This window comes from Tachypleus tridentatus, chromosome 7, assembly GCF_004210375.1.
Source record: "Tachypleus tridentatus isolate NWPU-2018 chromosome 7, ASM421037v1, whole genome shotgun sequence".
Taxonomy (NCBI): Eukaryota; Metazoa; Arthropoda; class Merostomata; order Xiphosura; family Limulidae; genus Tachypleus; species Tachypleus tridentatus.
The window spans coordinates 192,794,233-192,807,655 of NC_134831.1; the positions used below are offsets into that span (position 1 = coordinate 192,794,233).

Genomic DNA, 13,423 nt, shown 5'->3' on the forward strand with positions numbered 1-13,423 from the left:
ACTCAACTATATCGCGGACTGTATCAGTTCTCAACTACACACGTGACTATTTATCATTCTCTGTTTATGGATTACATTTTTCTTCCATCTACCAAATTGATAACATTAGTAACTGAGTGAACACCAGAACTTGTACGATCGACACAATGGTTGCACCAATTATTCTGACCATTTGAGGTGTTACACCAGCCAGCTGGCTGCAGATGACGGAATATGTTTGTACCATTTCTACACAAGTAGGTCATAATTGTATACAGATAATATGCAGAAAACGCAATTTCCTTCCTATTCTAACGAGGCTCAAATATCAATAGAAGAGTTATCTTAAAAATAACAGTTTTTATCTCGAATTATATCGTGTGAAACTTGTTGGTGACAAAGACAACGACCTGTACAATGGGTATAAGATTGAGTCAAAATACGTGAGAAACCACCGTTTAACGCTCTGTTTACAAAAACACTTAATAATCGATAATTATTTTGTATGTTCCAGTACAAGACCGAGCATGGCTCAGTAGTTAACGTGCCGGATAGTTAATCCGCAGGACCATTTTCATAACAAAATCTGGTTCCGCACTTTGGGGTCGTGGGTACATTGTAAGGGTAACAGTAAAATTCCACTATTTGGTTAGACAAGTAGCCAAGGGATAGGTTTTAGGTACTGTTGACCAGCTGCCTTCCCTCTAGTCTATCAGTTCATACTTAGGGATCACCAGCGCAGATAGCCTTTGAGTAGCTTTACGTGAATATATGAAAAGCGAACAGTTTCAATTAGAAAACGTTAGCCGATATTTCTTATTATTTCGTGTGTGGATGATTTATATGCACACTGAAGTATTTCTATCGACATCTGTTTTTGTTGGTTTTGTTATTTTGTATTTTACTGATGGTATATTTTTATTTGATGGAAAAATAGCCAATCTTGTATATGCAGCTCAAAATGAAGCAGACAGAACACTCAGCTAATAAAGAGTAACGTGAGATTAAAATTGTAAACACTGAAACAGCAAAAGTACTCAGTTGTAAAGGAGTAACGGGAGGTTAATAATTGTTAATGTATTGAATTATTCAGCCTTATAGAAGGAGTAACGGGAGGTTAATAATTGTTAATGTATTGAAGTATTCAGCCTTATAGAAGGAGTAACGGGAGGTTAATAATTGTTAATGTATTGAAGTAGCTAAAGTATTCAGCCTTATAGAAGGAGTAACGGGAGGTTAATAATGAACATACATACAAATAATCTTATGGTTGAATCTAACTCTTTGTCAGAGTAACGATGTGTGAAGATACGAACGATGTTACAGTAGTGTCTAACCCGTTGTCATAGTAACATGTGATTTTACCAAACTGTGTTACGGTCACATCTAACCCATTTTCTATGTAATGTATGAATCTACAAACAGTATTACAGAAGTTTCTAACTCGTTCTCAGAGTAACGTGTGAACCTATTAGTATATCAACGTTTACATATACTGTATAGGTTTGGCAAGCTAGGTTGTTGGTTGGAAAGTCTAATATTCAAATCTACAGTATGATGTCGTTCCGTATGTTCAGCTGTGGATGCGTTATAAAAATATGGAGTCCCACTATTCTCAAAAGGATAGCCCTGATCCTAAGGCCTGGCTGTTTAGCTGTGTGGCATATAGTGCGTTATTGAGGTAAAAAATAACAAATACCTACAGGCGTAAATATATTGACCCTTCTTCATTTTAGTGCTGTTTAATGTTATCCTAATACTTAGGGTTGTAATCAAAGTTATCCTAATATTCAGGACTGTGATCAAACGTTATCTTTCCCTGCTTCTTAACTCTTGTCTTATCTTATCCTAATACTCAGGACAGTAATCTAACGATATTCTAATGCTCAGAACTTTGATCTAACGTTATCCTAATAGTCAGGACTGTGATCAAGTTTTATCTTTCCCAATTTCTGATCCCTTTTCTGAGAGTAGAATTGTCTGGTGACAAGTAACAAAATTCTTTACGCATCAGGCCTGCGTTTTGAATTATACTATCATCTTAAAGCCTGGTATTTTTCTAACCTCTTAGTGCCCTTTGGATAAACAAGTTTTAAGTTTATCCAGTGAGCGTAAATTAAAATGCAGTAAGACCCACTATGTGGTGGAAACGTTTATGTATATAGTTTAAGGATAACAAGAGCCCTTTTGGTCAACCTATGTCGTCACATCCACTAAATTTTACAGAAAAATAAAACACTTAAACCTCACCTCATTATCTGTAATTGTGACCTCTATCGCAAACCCTCTATCAAAACTGAAGTGCATCAGTGACCGACATAGGAATTCGGCATTAAGTGTACGTTACAGGCGTAATTTTAATACAAGCCTAGTCACATCTTTCATTTCTTGATCTCAGAAAATTATAATAATACTATAGAGTATACGTCTCTTATGATAAGTAAATGTATACAGTTGATGTTATGTTTTGATGAAAAGTGGCTTTAATCACGCTTAGCTTTGGATCTATTTATCTTTCAAATATTTATCAAACTTTTCCTTAAATTACCTGCATCCATAACATCTGAAGGAACACGTTCTAAAGGCCATCCACCCTGTTAGGAAAATAAAACTGTCATGCTAAAATTTATAGTTATGTTATATTGTCGTACAGTTTTCACCGTTAAGTACGTAGAAGAGAAGACGATACATTGAACTGTAAGTTCTCCTAATAACCTTAAACAAGATATATAGAGAAAGAGATCTTCGTTAATGTTGTATCATATCGAGAAAAACTGCGCTTAACTGTAATTACCACTTTTGAGAGATATGTACTTTGATTTAACAAAGTAGTTAAGGTTCTATGTTTTCTTGTTAGGTCATGGCGAGTTTAAAAGTGTCAATTCATAATTCAATACTTACTCAAAACCAAAATAGAATAAATAAGGATACATTGGAGGTTTGATCAACACTTACTCAAAACCAAAATAGAATAAATAACGATACATTAGAGGTTTGATCAACACTTACTCAAAACCAAAATAGAATAAATAACGATACATTAGAGATTTGATCAACACTTACTCAAAACCAAAATAGAATAAATAACGATACATTGGAGGTTTGATTAACACTTACTCAAAACCAAAATAGAAATCAAATCTCTAATGTATCGTTATTACCAAACAGTGTTACGGTCACATCTAACCCATTTTCTATGTAATGTATGAATCTACAAACAGTATTACAGAAGTTTCTAACTCGTTCTCAGAGTAACGTGTGAACCTATTAGTATATCAACGTTTACATATACGTATTTGTACATCTAAAACAGCTTTTAAAATAAAGCTGAGTGTGTTTTAAGGAATTATTTACTGAACGAGATGGCTTTATGCCTGAGGTAAATTTTACTATAAGCACGCGTCGAGCACAATAGAAGCTGCTGAGAACAACATTGCATGTATTATGTATTTATAACCACATAAATCAACATTCATTGGAAAATAATCAACTTTTAAATTGGTCATGGGCATTTGCAACTTTCCATATGGTATATATCTGTCTAGATTTTAGTGTAAAATCCCCAGATACTTTTGCTGTAGGTTTTAGAAACAATAATATTATTGAAAAATTGGGAAATATAGCGATTTCTCTACAATCATGAAATCGCTTATTTTCCTTATTCTCAACGTTCTATTTGAATTTTGATCAAATTCCTGGGTAATGCCTGTTATGAACCATTATCATGGTTCATGGTAGCCAAGGTTTAAACTTATAAGCAATTTGATAATCTTATGATAATATGTTGTAAGAAGCAGTTGTTGTTTGTTAGTTAAGCAGAAAGTTCCACAATGGGATATCTCTACTCTTCTTACCGCGAGTATCGAAACCCGATTTCTAGTTTTATAAGTCCGCAGACATATCAATGTTGCACTGGGAGGCGTTGTAGTAGTCCACGAGCAAAGAAATATTTTATAACATCAACTTCAAGACTAAACAATTTATTGCACTCTGTGGACATAACTGTGCTATTGTTAAACTTTTGTTTCAATATTCTAACTAATTATATCACAATTCTTTTACAGATGCAGGAAGGAAGAGAGGTCCAAATGATATTTGGCTGACATGTTAGAAGCCCGATCTCGGGAAAAGTCCACTAAAACATTCAGAACGTCATCGTGATGGAGACAGAGTCGGTAAGGTCAGGCCAAAGTGAACACTCCTCTCGGTCTCGTCGCAGCAGAAGTCATTCAGGAGGCACTACGAATCACCATCACCGGTCACGTGGTTCTCGTCAGTCTCACCGATCGAACAGAAGTGACAGGTCGTATTCAGTGACAAGTGGGAGTAAGCGAGAAGGAGGCGACGACCGTTGTCATGATGAGGAAATGATTGAAGTGCAAATACTTCCCCAGGATGACAACTGGGGAGACAACACCACTGCCATTACGGGTAACACCAGTGAACACTCAGTGTCGGTGGACGATTTGTCAAAGTTTGGGAAGGAGCTTCAAGAAGATGTGTCATTTAAATGTCACAGGTTACTAGGGACCATCATTGGTGCAATACTGGCCTTCTGTGCCTTTTTCTCGCCCATCGTAATGGTGGTATTTCCGAAAATTGAAGCATTGAAGTGGAACGTGCAAAAGTGTGGGCCAGAATGTGATGGACTGCTCATTAGTTTTTCCTTTAAATTGCTAATACTTTTTATAGGGACGTGGGCTGTGTTTCTTCGGAAATCTAAGGCTACAATGCCCAGAATATTTATTTTCCGTGCTCTTGTGTTAACGCTGGTGTTGGTGTTCACCTTTTCGTACTGGTTGTTCTATGGTGTTCGGATCGTGGAGAAACGAAAAAGCGATTACGAAATCTCTTATCATGGCATTGTACTTTTCTCCGTTTCGCTTGTGGATGCCTTACTATTCATTCATTACTTGGCTGTCGTTTTAATGGAAATTCGACAACTCCAACCTCAATATTTCGTTAAAGTGGTTCGTTCACCAGATGGAGAAAGCCATTGTTATTGTATGGGGCAATTAAGTATCCAGCGAGCAGCAGTTTGGGTTCTAGAACGATATTATAGAGATTTCTCCATCTATAATCCTTATCTGGATAACGTGCCCACTAAAACTCGAAAATTTCTCTCGGGGTTTAAGGTTTACGATGTTGATGCGATACCCAATAATAACACCTCTATTCATGGACAATCACGTGCATTCCTGGCAGCTAATGCTCGAAGAAGGGACTATAGTCATAATGAAAGGTTCTACGAAGAACAGGAATACGACAGGAGAGTGAAGAAACGGCGAGCGAGACTAATAACAGCAGCTGAAGAGGCCTTTACTCACATTCAAAGGATTCGAGAAGAACATGGTTAGTTTTGCATCTTTTCTAACTTTTATACCTTATAATGTTCTAAATACGTTCGAAAAGATTTAATTAAAAGTTAAATAGATGGTTTCAAACTACAGTGTATTGATGTTACATCCAATCCTTATGTTCAATCCTAATGAATTCTAGATATTTTTTTATAATAAAATATTGTGGTGAGATCTATAAATTTTAACTTTTCACAAGTAACTCACCGTGGAATTTGAATTAACATTTCAAATGTACACTTATTAACTCGCTTGGAAAATAAATCCCATTGTGCAACTTTGTGCTTCACAAAAACAAACTTGTAAACGTACAAGCCATTCGTCTCGCTCTGTATCTTAGTGTTCACAGACTGTGCTAACCATTTGAACACAGTGCAGTTGTAGTACGTGTTATCATCTATTAACTAGTTCTGGATTATAGGGAGTTATTTAACCAAATTGCATAAAACTAAGAACAAACGTAATACACATATGTATCTAGTTTCGTCTTAAATAAAAGTGGATCAATTCCACATCATTTTTATGTCGTGAAATTTACAAATTTCTGTTGCGATATTTTTGAAAATGCAAATAAAAAACAACATTCAAATACCCCGTTTTGTCTTAGAATTTCAAGATTTGTATTGTGGAACAGAAATCCTATTTTGTATGTCGTATTAATTTCTACTTTATTGACATTTTAACACATTTCATTGAGTACTATGAATGGTTGGTTGCAGTATTCAGCATTCCTGACAATATATCGTAAAAAAAACATTGTTAACTAACAAAGATTAGTCGTTGATCTGTCAAAAAATCATCAGGTTAAGCTGAGTGGCAATATTTATACTAACTTAAATTAAACCTTACCTGATACACGTTTCAATAAACTTAACTAAGCGTACCTGATGTTCGTATTCGCTAAACCTAACTAAGTGTACCCGATGCCCATATTCGCTAAACCTAAGCTTACTTGATGTCTTGTACGCAGAAATGAAAATAAATAACCTTAATTTCCGAACAAACATAAGCTAGCATAAAAACATCTTTCAGAACGAAGATAACATCAGACAAACTTTAAAAATATCCCAGAACTATTGTTCACTTGTCTCTTAAACTTCCAATTAGGTTTCGTTGTTCTCTTTAGGAATTCCGTCAATTCACTTTTCGTGGAATTATAAATCACTTGTCTTACCTCTTTATTACTTTTATATTAATCTAAGTAGTTTACAACCTGTTTTTGTTTGTTTCTAGTTGAGCACAAAGGACCATCTGTGCTCTGTCCACATTGGATTTCACGCTGTGCCACAAGGTGGGAGGGTTTTGTAATCTGCTCTGTCCAGTAGTGCTTATCTGTTTCTTTCTAGCAATTTTCAAAACTGAGTGTCCTTAAATGTTCGTATTACACCATGTGAGACGCTAAAAGGGTGTGGGAAAAAGGTTCTAATACATCCACTAAAAGAGAAATCAAATAGCGTGAAAAATAAAACATTGATGGTACGGTAACATTTTTCTTAACAAATGTATGGTTTGAGATAGGCAGAAACATTCTAGCGAAAACTCGATGGTGCGTCGTTAATCACAAGTGAGACAACCTGTGGCAGCTGACAATTTGAAATTTGTTTTCACAAATTACACTAAACAAATGCTACACAATTTAAAATATCGGTTATAAAATAATTTCGAGTTAAAATTGTTGAAATAGAGTTAGAGTTATTACTTTTACTTATATCTTGGAAGTTGTGTCTTTAGAACTTCATAGTGCCATGGCTTATCACGTATGGGTCATTATGACCGCCAGTATATTTTACCCCTGTCCAGATCATTCTACCTCTACTATACTGTACGTGTTAGTACAAAGGTGTGTCACGCATGGGCAGTGTGACCACTAGTATTGATTTACCTCCGTCCAGACCACTTTACCACCTCGGTCATATGCGTTTTTCTTCTATGAAATAGGCTAGGATCTGAACCCGACCACGTGTTGTATTTGGGGCTAATTTGAAGCTTGATTTGTCTTTAAAAAGAACGTAGCTTACTCTGAAATGTCCTTTACATTGCTAAAGAATGGAATAACCATGATATCTTACTGTTCAATTGCTGCTGTGAACTGTTAATTCGTTGAGAAAATGAGTTTGGTCAAATATCGGAATTGTATACCTTGTTCTGTCATGTTCATTTCTTCTTTTATCTATATAGGTGAGCTGTAAGCGAATTTACATTGTTAGCCACAAAGCGAGGGGAATCTTTATTACTTTACTATGGCTTCTATCGACACATCGCTTTACGCGTCATGGAAATACCTAAGTGTATTCACTGATATTTTGGCCTATTTAATTATAAGAATGGAGTTCTTTACATACAATTATGAAATTCGAACCGTTGACTGACCAGTTTAGCATTCAAATTCCTGTTGTTAAAGGGCCACAGTAACTAGTAACATAAAATACTACTAAATAGTCCATCACCTATGACTGGTAGATTTAGCACTCTAACATCTCTCGTGAAAGGGCTATAGTGACCAATTATAAAAAAAAAAACTATATTAAAACAATACTAATGACCGAAAGAAAACAAATAATGGTAATTGATTTAAGTAAAAATTCCATTCATTACTCTAAGGAAATACTGGGTGCATATAAGGTTTCACGTGTCAGTAACTTAATCATTGGAAAATAGTATTCTTTTCCCAACCTACAGTGTTTACGATATGTAAATAAAAAATGGAAATCCTGAAAGATTACCTTAGTTACATAGCTCTAATTACTTTTGTTTATCAAGCCGGCCATCTCTTAAATATATTATGATTAGATTCACGTTCTGTGTGAGCAACTTGCTTGTTTAAAGTAATAAGAATACGAAATAAGATATATCGAGTATAATTACAGGTTCGCTCATGAATGAATCAACTGTCTGCTAAGCAAGTTTCTCCATAAGTACACCAGAAAGTAAAGATAATTTATTCCAACCAACACTAAAAAACAAAAGAAAAATATTCGTCCTTTAATATATCGTATTTTATGATAATGTGCAGTGATTTCAGTGTGCCCTTTTTAATGCAGTCGTCTTGCGCGATCTCACACATGCGAAATATATGATATTGCAGTGAACTTTTGTTATAACAACGAACCATGACAGATTTACAAGACGTAAGTTGTACATTTAAAGAAATTTCTCTTCAACCTTATGATTTCCTGCTATTTGTTCACTTCTTTCAGCCGCTAATAAGTATCCCTCGTATGAAAAGGCTGTGTGGCCTTCGTCACAAAACAACCGCTCTCTGAGTGCGTCAATGAATTATATAATGAGATAACAATAAGAAGTAGGCATATACAAGTAGCGAGTCGTTTCCTAGAAAGTATTATTAGACTTTCTTTGTGACCTTATGTGTTTGTAAAGCAAATTAGCAATTGAATCAGCTTTTAATAGAAAACTACACAAAAACACAAACTTTATGTGATCCAAGTGATAATTAAACAACAAGATTAATTTATTTTGTGGCACTTTTCAAGTTTGGAAACAATTTAAACAGCAAGGTAAAGAAGAATTTTGTGGCTGCACGAACCTCCAACTATCCACTCTCTTTAGTACAGCTGTCGATCGAAATGACATTAGAATCCATCTGCACGTGGTGGACTGGCCCTATCGGATGTGTAGTTGTATAGTAATAGTTGTTCACTCCGTTTAGAATGAGTTAAATAAGTAACAACTCACAAAGCAACATGACTAGACTTGTCTACCAGTTTGATGATGTTGACTACTTAAATGAAATCAGAAAAAACACGAGTAGACTTGTCTATCAACATAATGATTTTGACTACTTAAATGAAATCTATACTTGTAGAAAGAATAAGGAGCTTTCATAACACTCATGTTTGAAAACATTTATAGAATAAAGGTCGGTCCATGACACCCCTATTTCAATAAAGAAAAATTAACAGTCCATAATACTCGTATTTGATAACAAATGTTTAAAGTTAGGGCCGTTCAATGGTACCCATGTTAAGTAATAGGTTTGTAAAATACATTAGAAACTGGTAGTAATTAGTGGGATTGATTTCAATATTGTGTTGCTGTTTTTGTTTTTGTGATCCTTATGTTATTAAGGACCATGTAGTCGACAAAAACGTGGACCCAAAAGCGTTTTGCATCAAAACAGTTTAGAAAAATAAACATAAAAAGCCAGTAAGTATCATGCGTATTTCCCACACCCAGTAGTTCTAGGGTTAAACTTTTTTTTTTTAATTTCGCGAAAAACTATCACGCAAACTTGGTGTGTTTACATCCTTCTTGCTTTGGTAAATCTGTTTGCAAAATGTTATTGGTTTCTTGAAACTATATTACTTAAATAACAAGTGAAATCAATGCGTTCTTGATTTCATGTCATGCTGTCTTCTCGATGTAATCATGTTGTGCATTTTACGTCTTTTAGTCTCTTTAAGTGTCGAATCCAGAAACTAGAAATTATGATTGCAGTCACAAAGTTTTGAAGTAAATAAAATAATGTATTAGTATCCGTTATTTTACAGAGGAGGGAATGTTTTTATTTTGTTGGTTTTATAGCAAAGTTCTACAAACTGTACCATGTTAATCGCAGGGATCGAATCTCACATTTTAGTACACTAAGCTCTGAATCTTGACAATGATTTTAAGGTAGTATAACCCAATATAAATAAATGTAATGAATTTGTTAAAAAATTATATTGAAATCCGTTCTTAAAAATAACCCACTTAAAAATGATACCAGTAATAGTGGCTGCGATGGCAAAAGTACTGGTAAAAATACCATCAATAATTATTGCGAAACTACAAAAGATTTCGTTCAAAAATGATGCTATTTCTTTCCAAAATAAAAACCGATTGCAAAATGGCATGTTTATGATTTTGTACATATAAAAAAACATTTTCTCCACTTTGCATCACTACTAGTGTCAAACCTTTAAGTACCATTTTCATATGCTTGCATTATTGTTGGTGGCATTTTTAGCGTGCTACTTTTCACCCTTTGATTGATGCTGGTAACATTTTTAGCGTGCTACCTTTTATCCTTTGGTTGTTGCTGGTAAAAATTTTACTGTGGTACCTTTTATCCTTTGGTTGTTGCTGGTAAAAATTTTACTGTGGTACTTTTTTCTCTTTGATTGTTGCTGGTGGCATTTTTAAGAGCCCCATTTGACCCCCACTTTATCAATTATAACCAAACAGTTTACAGTTATGTCAGTTTATTACTGAATTATATGCATATATTACAGTAATAGACTGGGCGTGGGATAAGAATTGACTCTTTGTGCTAAAAATTTAGTTCCTAGTATTTGCACAAGGAATGTATACTATAGTCTTCTCCGCTCCGTGTATTTAAGAAGGACTGTAGCCATTATAGATAGTTCATTAAGTATATATTCACATTCACAAAGTAATTATACATTTCTAAACATATTCTAACTCCAATGAATAAAAAATACTATTCTAGCTGAAGAGAGATGTCTTATTTATCACGTGAATTTTCATGTATATTATGAAATCAGTTAGATTACAGTGTTGTTTATATTACTACCTTAAGTTTTCTGTGCCAAGTTAATTAACTACAAAGTGTGTAGCCGATCATTAAATAAGGGTTCACTAAGAAATGAAGAAACACATAATTGTTTGTTTGTTGTTCAGCATATAGCTACACAATAGGCCTTTTGTTCTCTGCCCTAGCCTATTTTTAAAATTAGAAACTTGTACGAAGTTTAGACTTCACATAACAATAGAATATGCATCACCTGCCTGGATTAACATAGCACCCACACATGTAAAGAAGCTTCAACGTATACAAAATTCTGTACTAACTTCAGCATATAAAGTACCACGTAGCACCTCAACCACATTCATGCACAAGTATGCAAACATAGATACAATAGCTGAAAAACTCTTGCATAATTCTCTAAAATATTTCAATAAGAATTGGCATAAAAATGACTTAATGTGTGATCTCGACAGATATCACGTACATGATGTAAATGGTCCTAAATACCTCTCCCCGTTTAACATATATTTAAGAAATGTAACACAAGCTGGCCACTATGCACTAGACACTTAGTCCTTGTTTATTTTTATAATTATTATTTTCTTTTTTAATCATTTTTTTATCTCTTTTTGAATTATTATTCAAGTATTGAATAATAATAATTATTATTACTTTCTTTTTGTGTGTGTGTGTGTGTTACTACAAGTAGTAGTAGCATTCTCTCAATCGAGAAAAAGGAGAAAAATACAAAAATATATATATATTTCATATATATATGAAAATACAAAAAAAATATATATATGGAAAAAAATTAAATGAAGAAAAAAAAACAAAAAAAAACTTCTTGTTCGTCCATGCATGGACTGAGCCCTGAAATGGACCTGAGTATGATGTTATACTTTTACCCTGGCCCAAAGCTTTTAAAAAAAAAAACCCCTAAAGACAGACGCTATAATCGTTCGGGAGGGAGGAAGAGGTTAAATGTACCTGACCCTCCTGGGTATTTAACAACATCAATACCCAAATACCCACACAGTCAAACTTGGAACTTAGACTTCACATCTGGAAACTATTGCTGTGGGTTGTAGTGGTACGTAGCACAGTGTTATGTCTGTGTGTAGTGTAAAGTCTGTAGGAAGTTTGTCAAAGTGTGTAGTGTAAACTGACCTCGTCGCCACAGAAACTGCAGTGTTGTGTACTCATGGCCAAAAGAGAACATTCTTACCGATAATGTAATTAGTTCCATGATGAGAATGGGACCTGGGACACTGTTTTTAGATAGTGTCATTAACTTCAGGAAAACACTTGAATTAGATCCCAAAACAAAAGTTAATCTTTGTTATTTTTAAACATGTGTCGTTTCAGTAGTAAAATGTCACATGTAACGTCTATTGATATTTTAACTTGATTTTGGTTTCTTTATTTTAACCTTTTCACTTATGTAAAAATTAATTTTCACTGAATTGAAATTGAACGTATTTTAAAACAAGTTTCAGTTGTATGTCACAGTAAACTGTTGATATGTATGTTTTCTTCCTTCGATACATGCAGGTTCAGCTATCCCCATGGATCCCTCAGAAGCCGCTCAAGCCATTTTTCCATCCATGGCTCGAGCCCTACAGAAGTACCTCCGAATAACCAGACAACAACCACGACACACCATGCAGGCTATACTTGACCATTTGGCCTTGTGTTTGAGCCATGACCTTAGTCCAAGAGCTTTCCTAGAAAAGTATCTTACTCCCGTTCCCGTACTGCAGAATAACAAAGAAAACAAATCAGTCCAAACTTGGGCCCTCGTGTGTGACACGCTTTTGTCTCGCCCTGCAGAACAAGGATGTGTTTTCATGCTACGTCAAAATGAAGTATCTCTTCTTGTCTCCACCCATCGTTTACCACACTTTAACATAACCGAAGAAATAATTGATCCAAAGAGTAATAAATTTATTCTGAGACTGAACTCTGAAACGTCAGTGTGAAGTTTTTTCGTGTTTTGATGTCATAAGTGAATGTCATCTTGTGTAATGCGTTTTTATATTAAAGCAACTGTGCTTTCTTTCTAAAAACAAAATTGTAAGCGTTTTGGTTAAATTGTTTCAACTTCTTTCTTTTCACATGTCTTAGCAAAATGGTATTCGCGAAACAAGCCAAATTAATTCAGTTGCATGACTGTCTAGTTATATGTTGAGATTTTGTAAAACTTACTGAATTACAACGAAACGTAATTATTCATAAGTATTCCAAGCCGTGTTAATCCAAGTATTTTATATTTTGCCTTTCCGTGTTTAAACATTACATTATTTTATGATTGTATTAAAACTTGCTATATGCTGTAACTGAGGAAAACAATTCAACTTTCACATGTTCTTGTTGTGTTATAGCAACAAACTCTGTAGCACTTCTTGGCATACTCTGACTTAAAAAGTAAATTATTTCTTAAAATTATGTACTTCATTTTTGATGTGCATACCTCTTCTCTTACAGATTAGGTATGATTTCACTTTATATGTGAAAATGGAACGAAGTTTTTATACGATTGCATATGTCATCACATTTATGATTACATAATCCTCCATTTTAAAATTAGATACTAAATAGT

General features: G+C 34.3%; 1 protein-coding gene across 2 annotated transcripts in view; it reads left to right on the forward strand.

Moving 5' to 3' along the window:
• The window catches only part of LOC143257580 (vang-like protein 2), a 46,794-nt gene extending 33,899 nt beyond the window's left edge, over positions 1-12,895 (forward strand). For both annotated transcript variants that reach the window (XM_076516485.1, XM_076516484.1), the window contains exons 2-3: positions 4,044-5,331; positions 12,376-12,895. In XM_076516485.1, the coding sequence (XP_076372600.1) occupies positions 4,140-5,331; positions 12,376-12,803 (1,620 nt within the window). In that variant the 5' untranslated portion in view covers positions 4,044-4,139 and the 3' untranslated portion in view covers positions 12,804-12,895. The remainder of the gene's footprint in view (positions 1-4,043; positions 5,332-12,375) is intronic.
• The last annotated feature ends 528 nt before the right edge of the window (positions 12,896-13,423 follow it).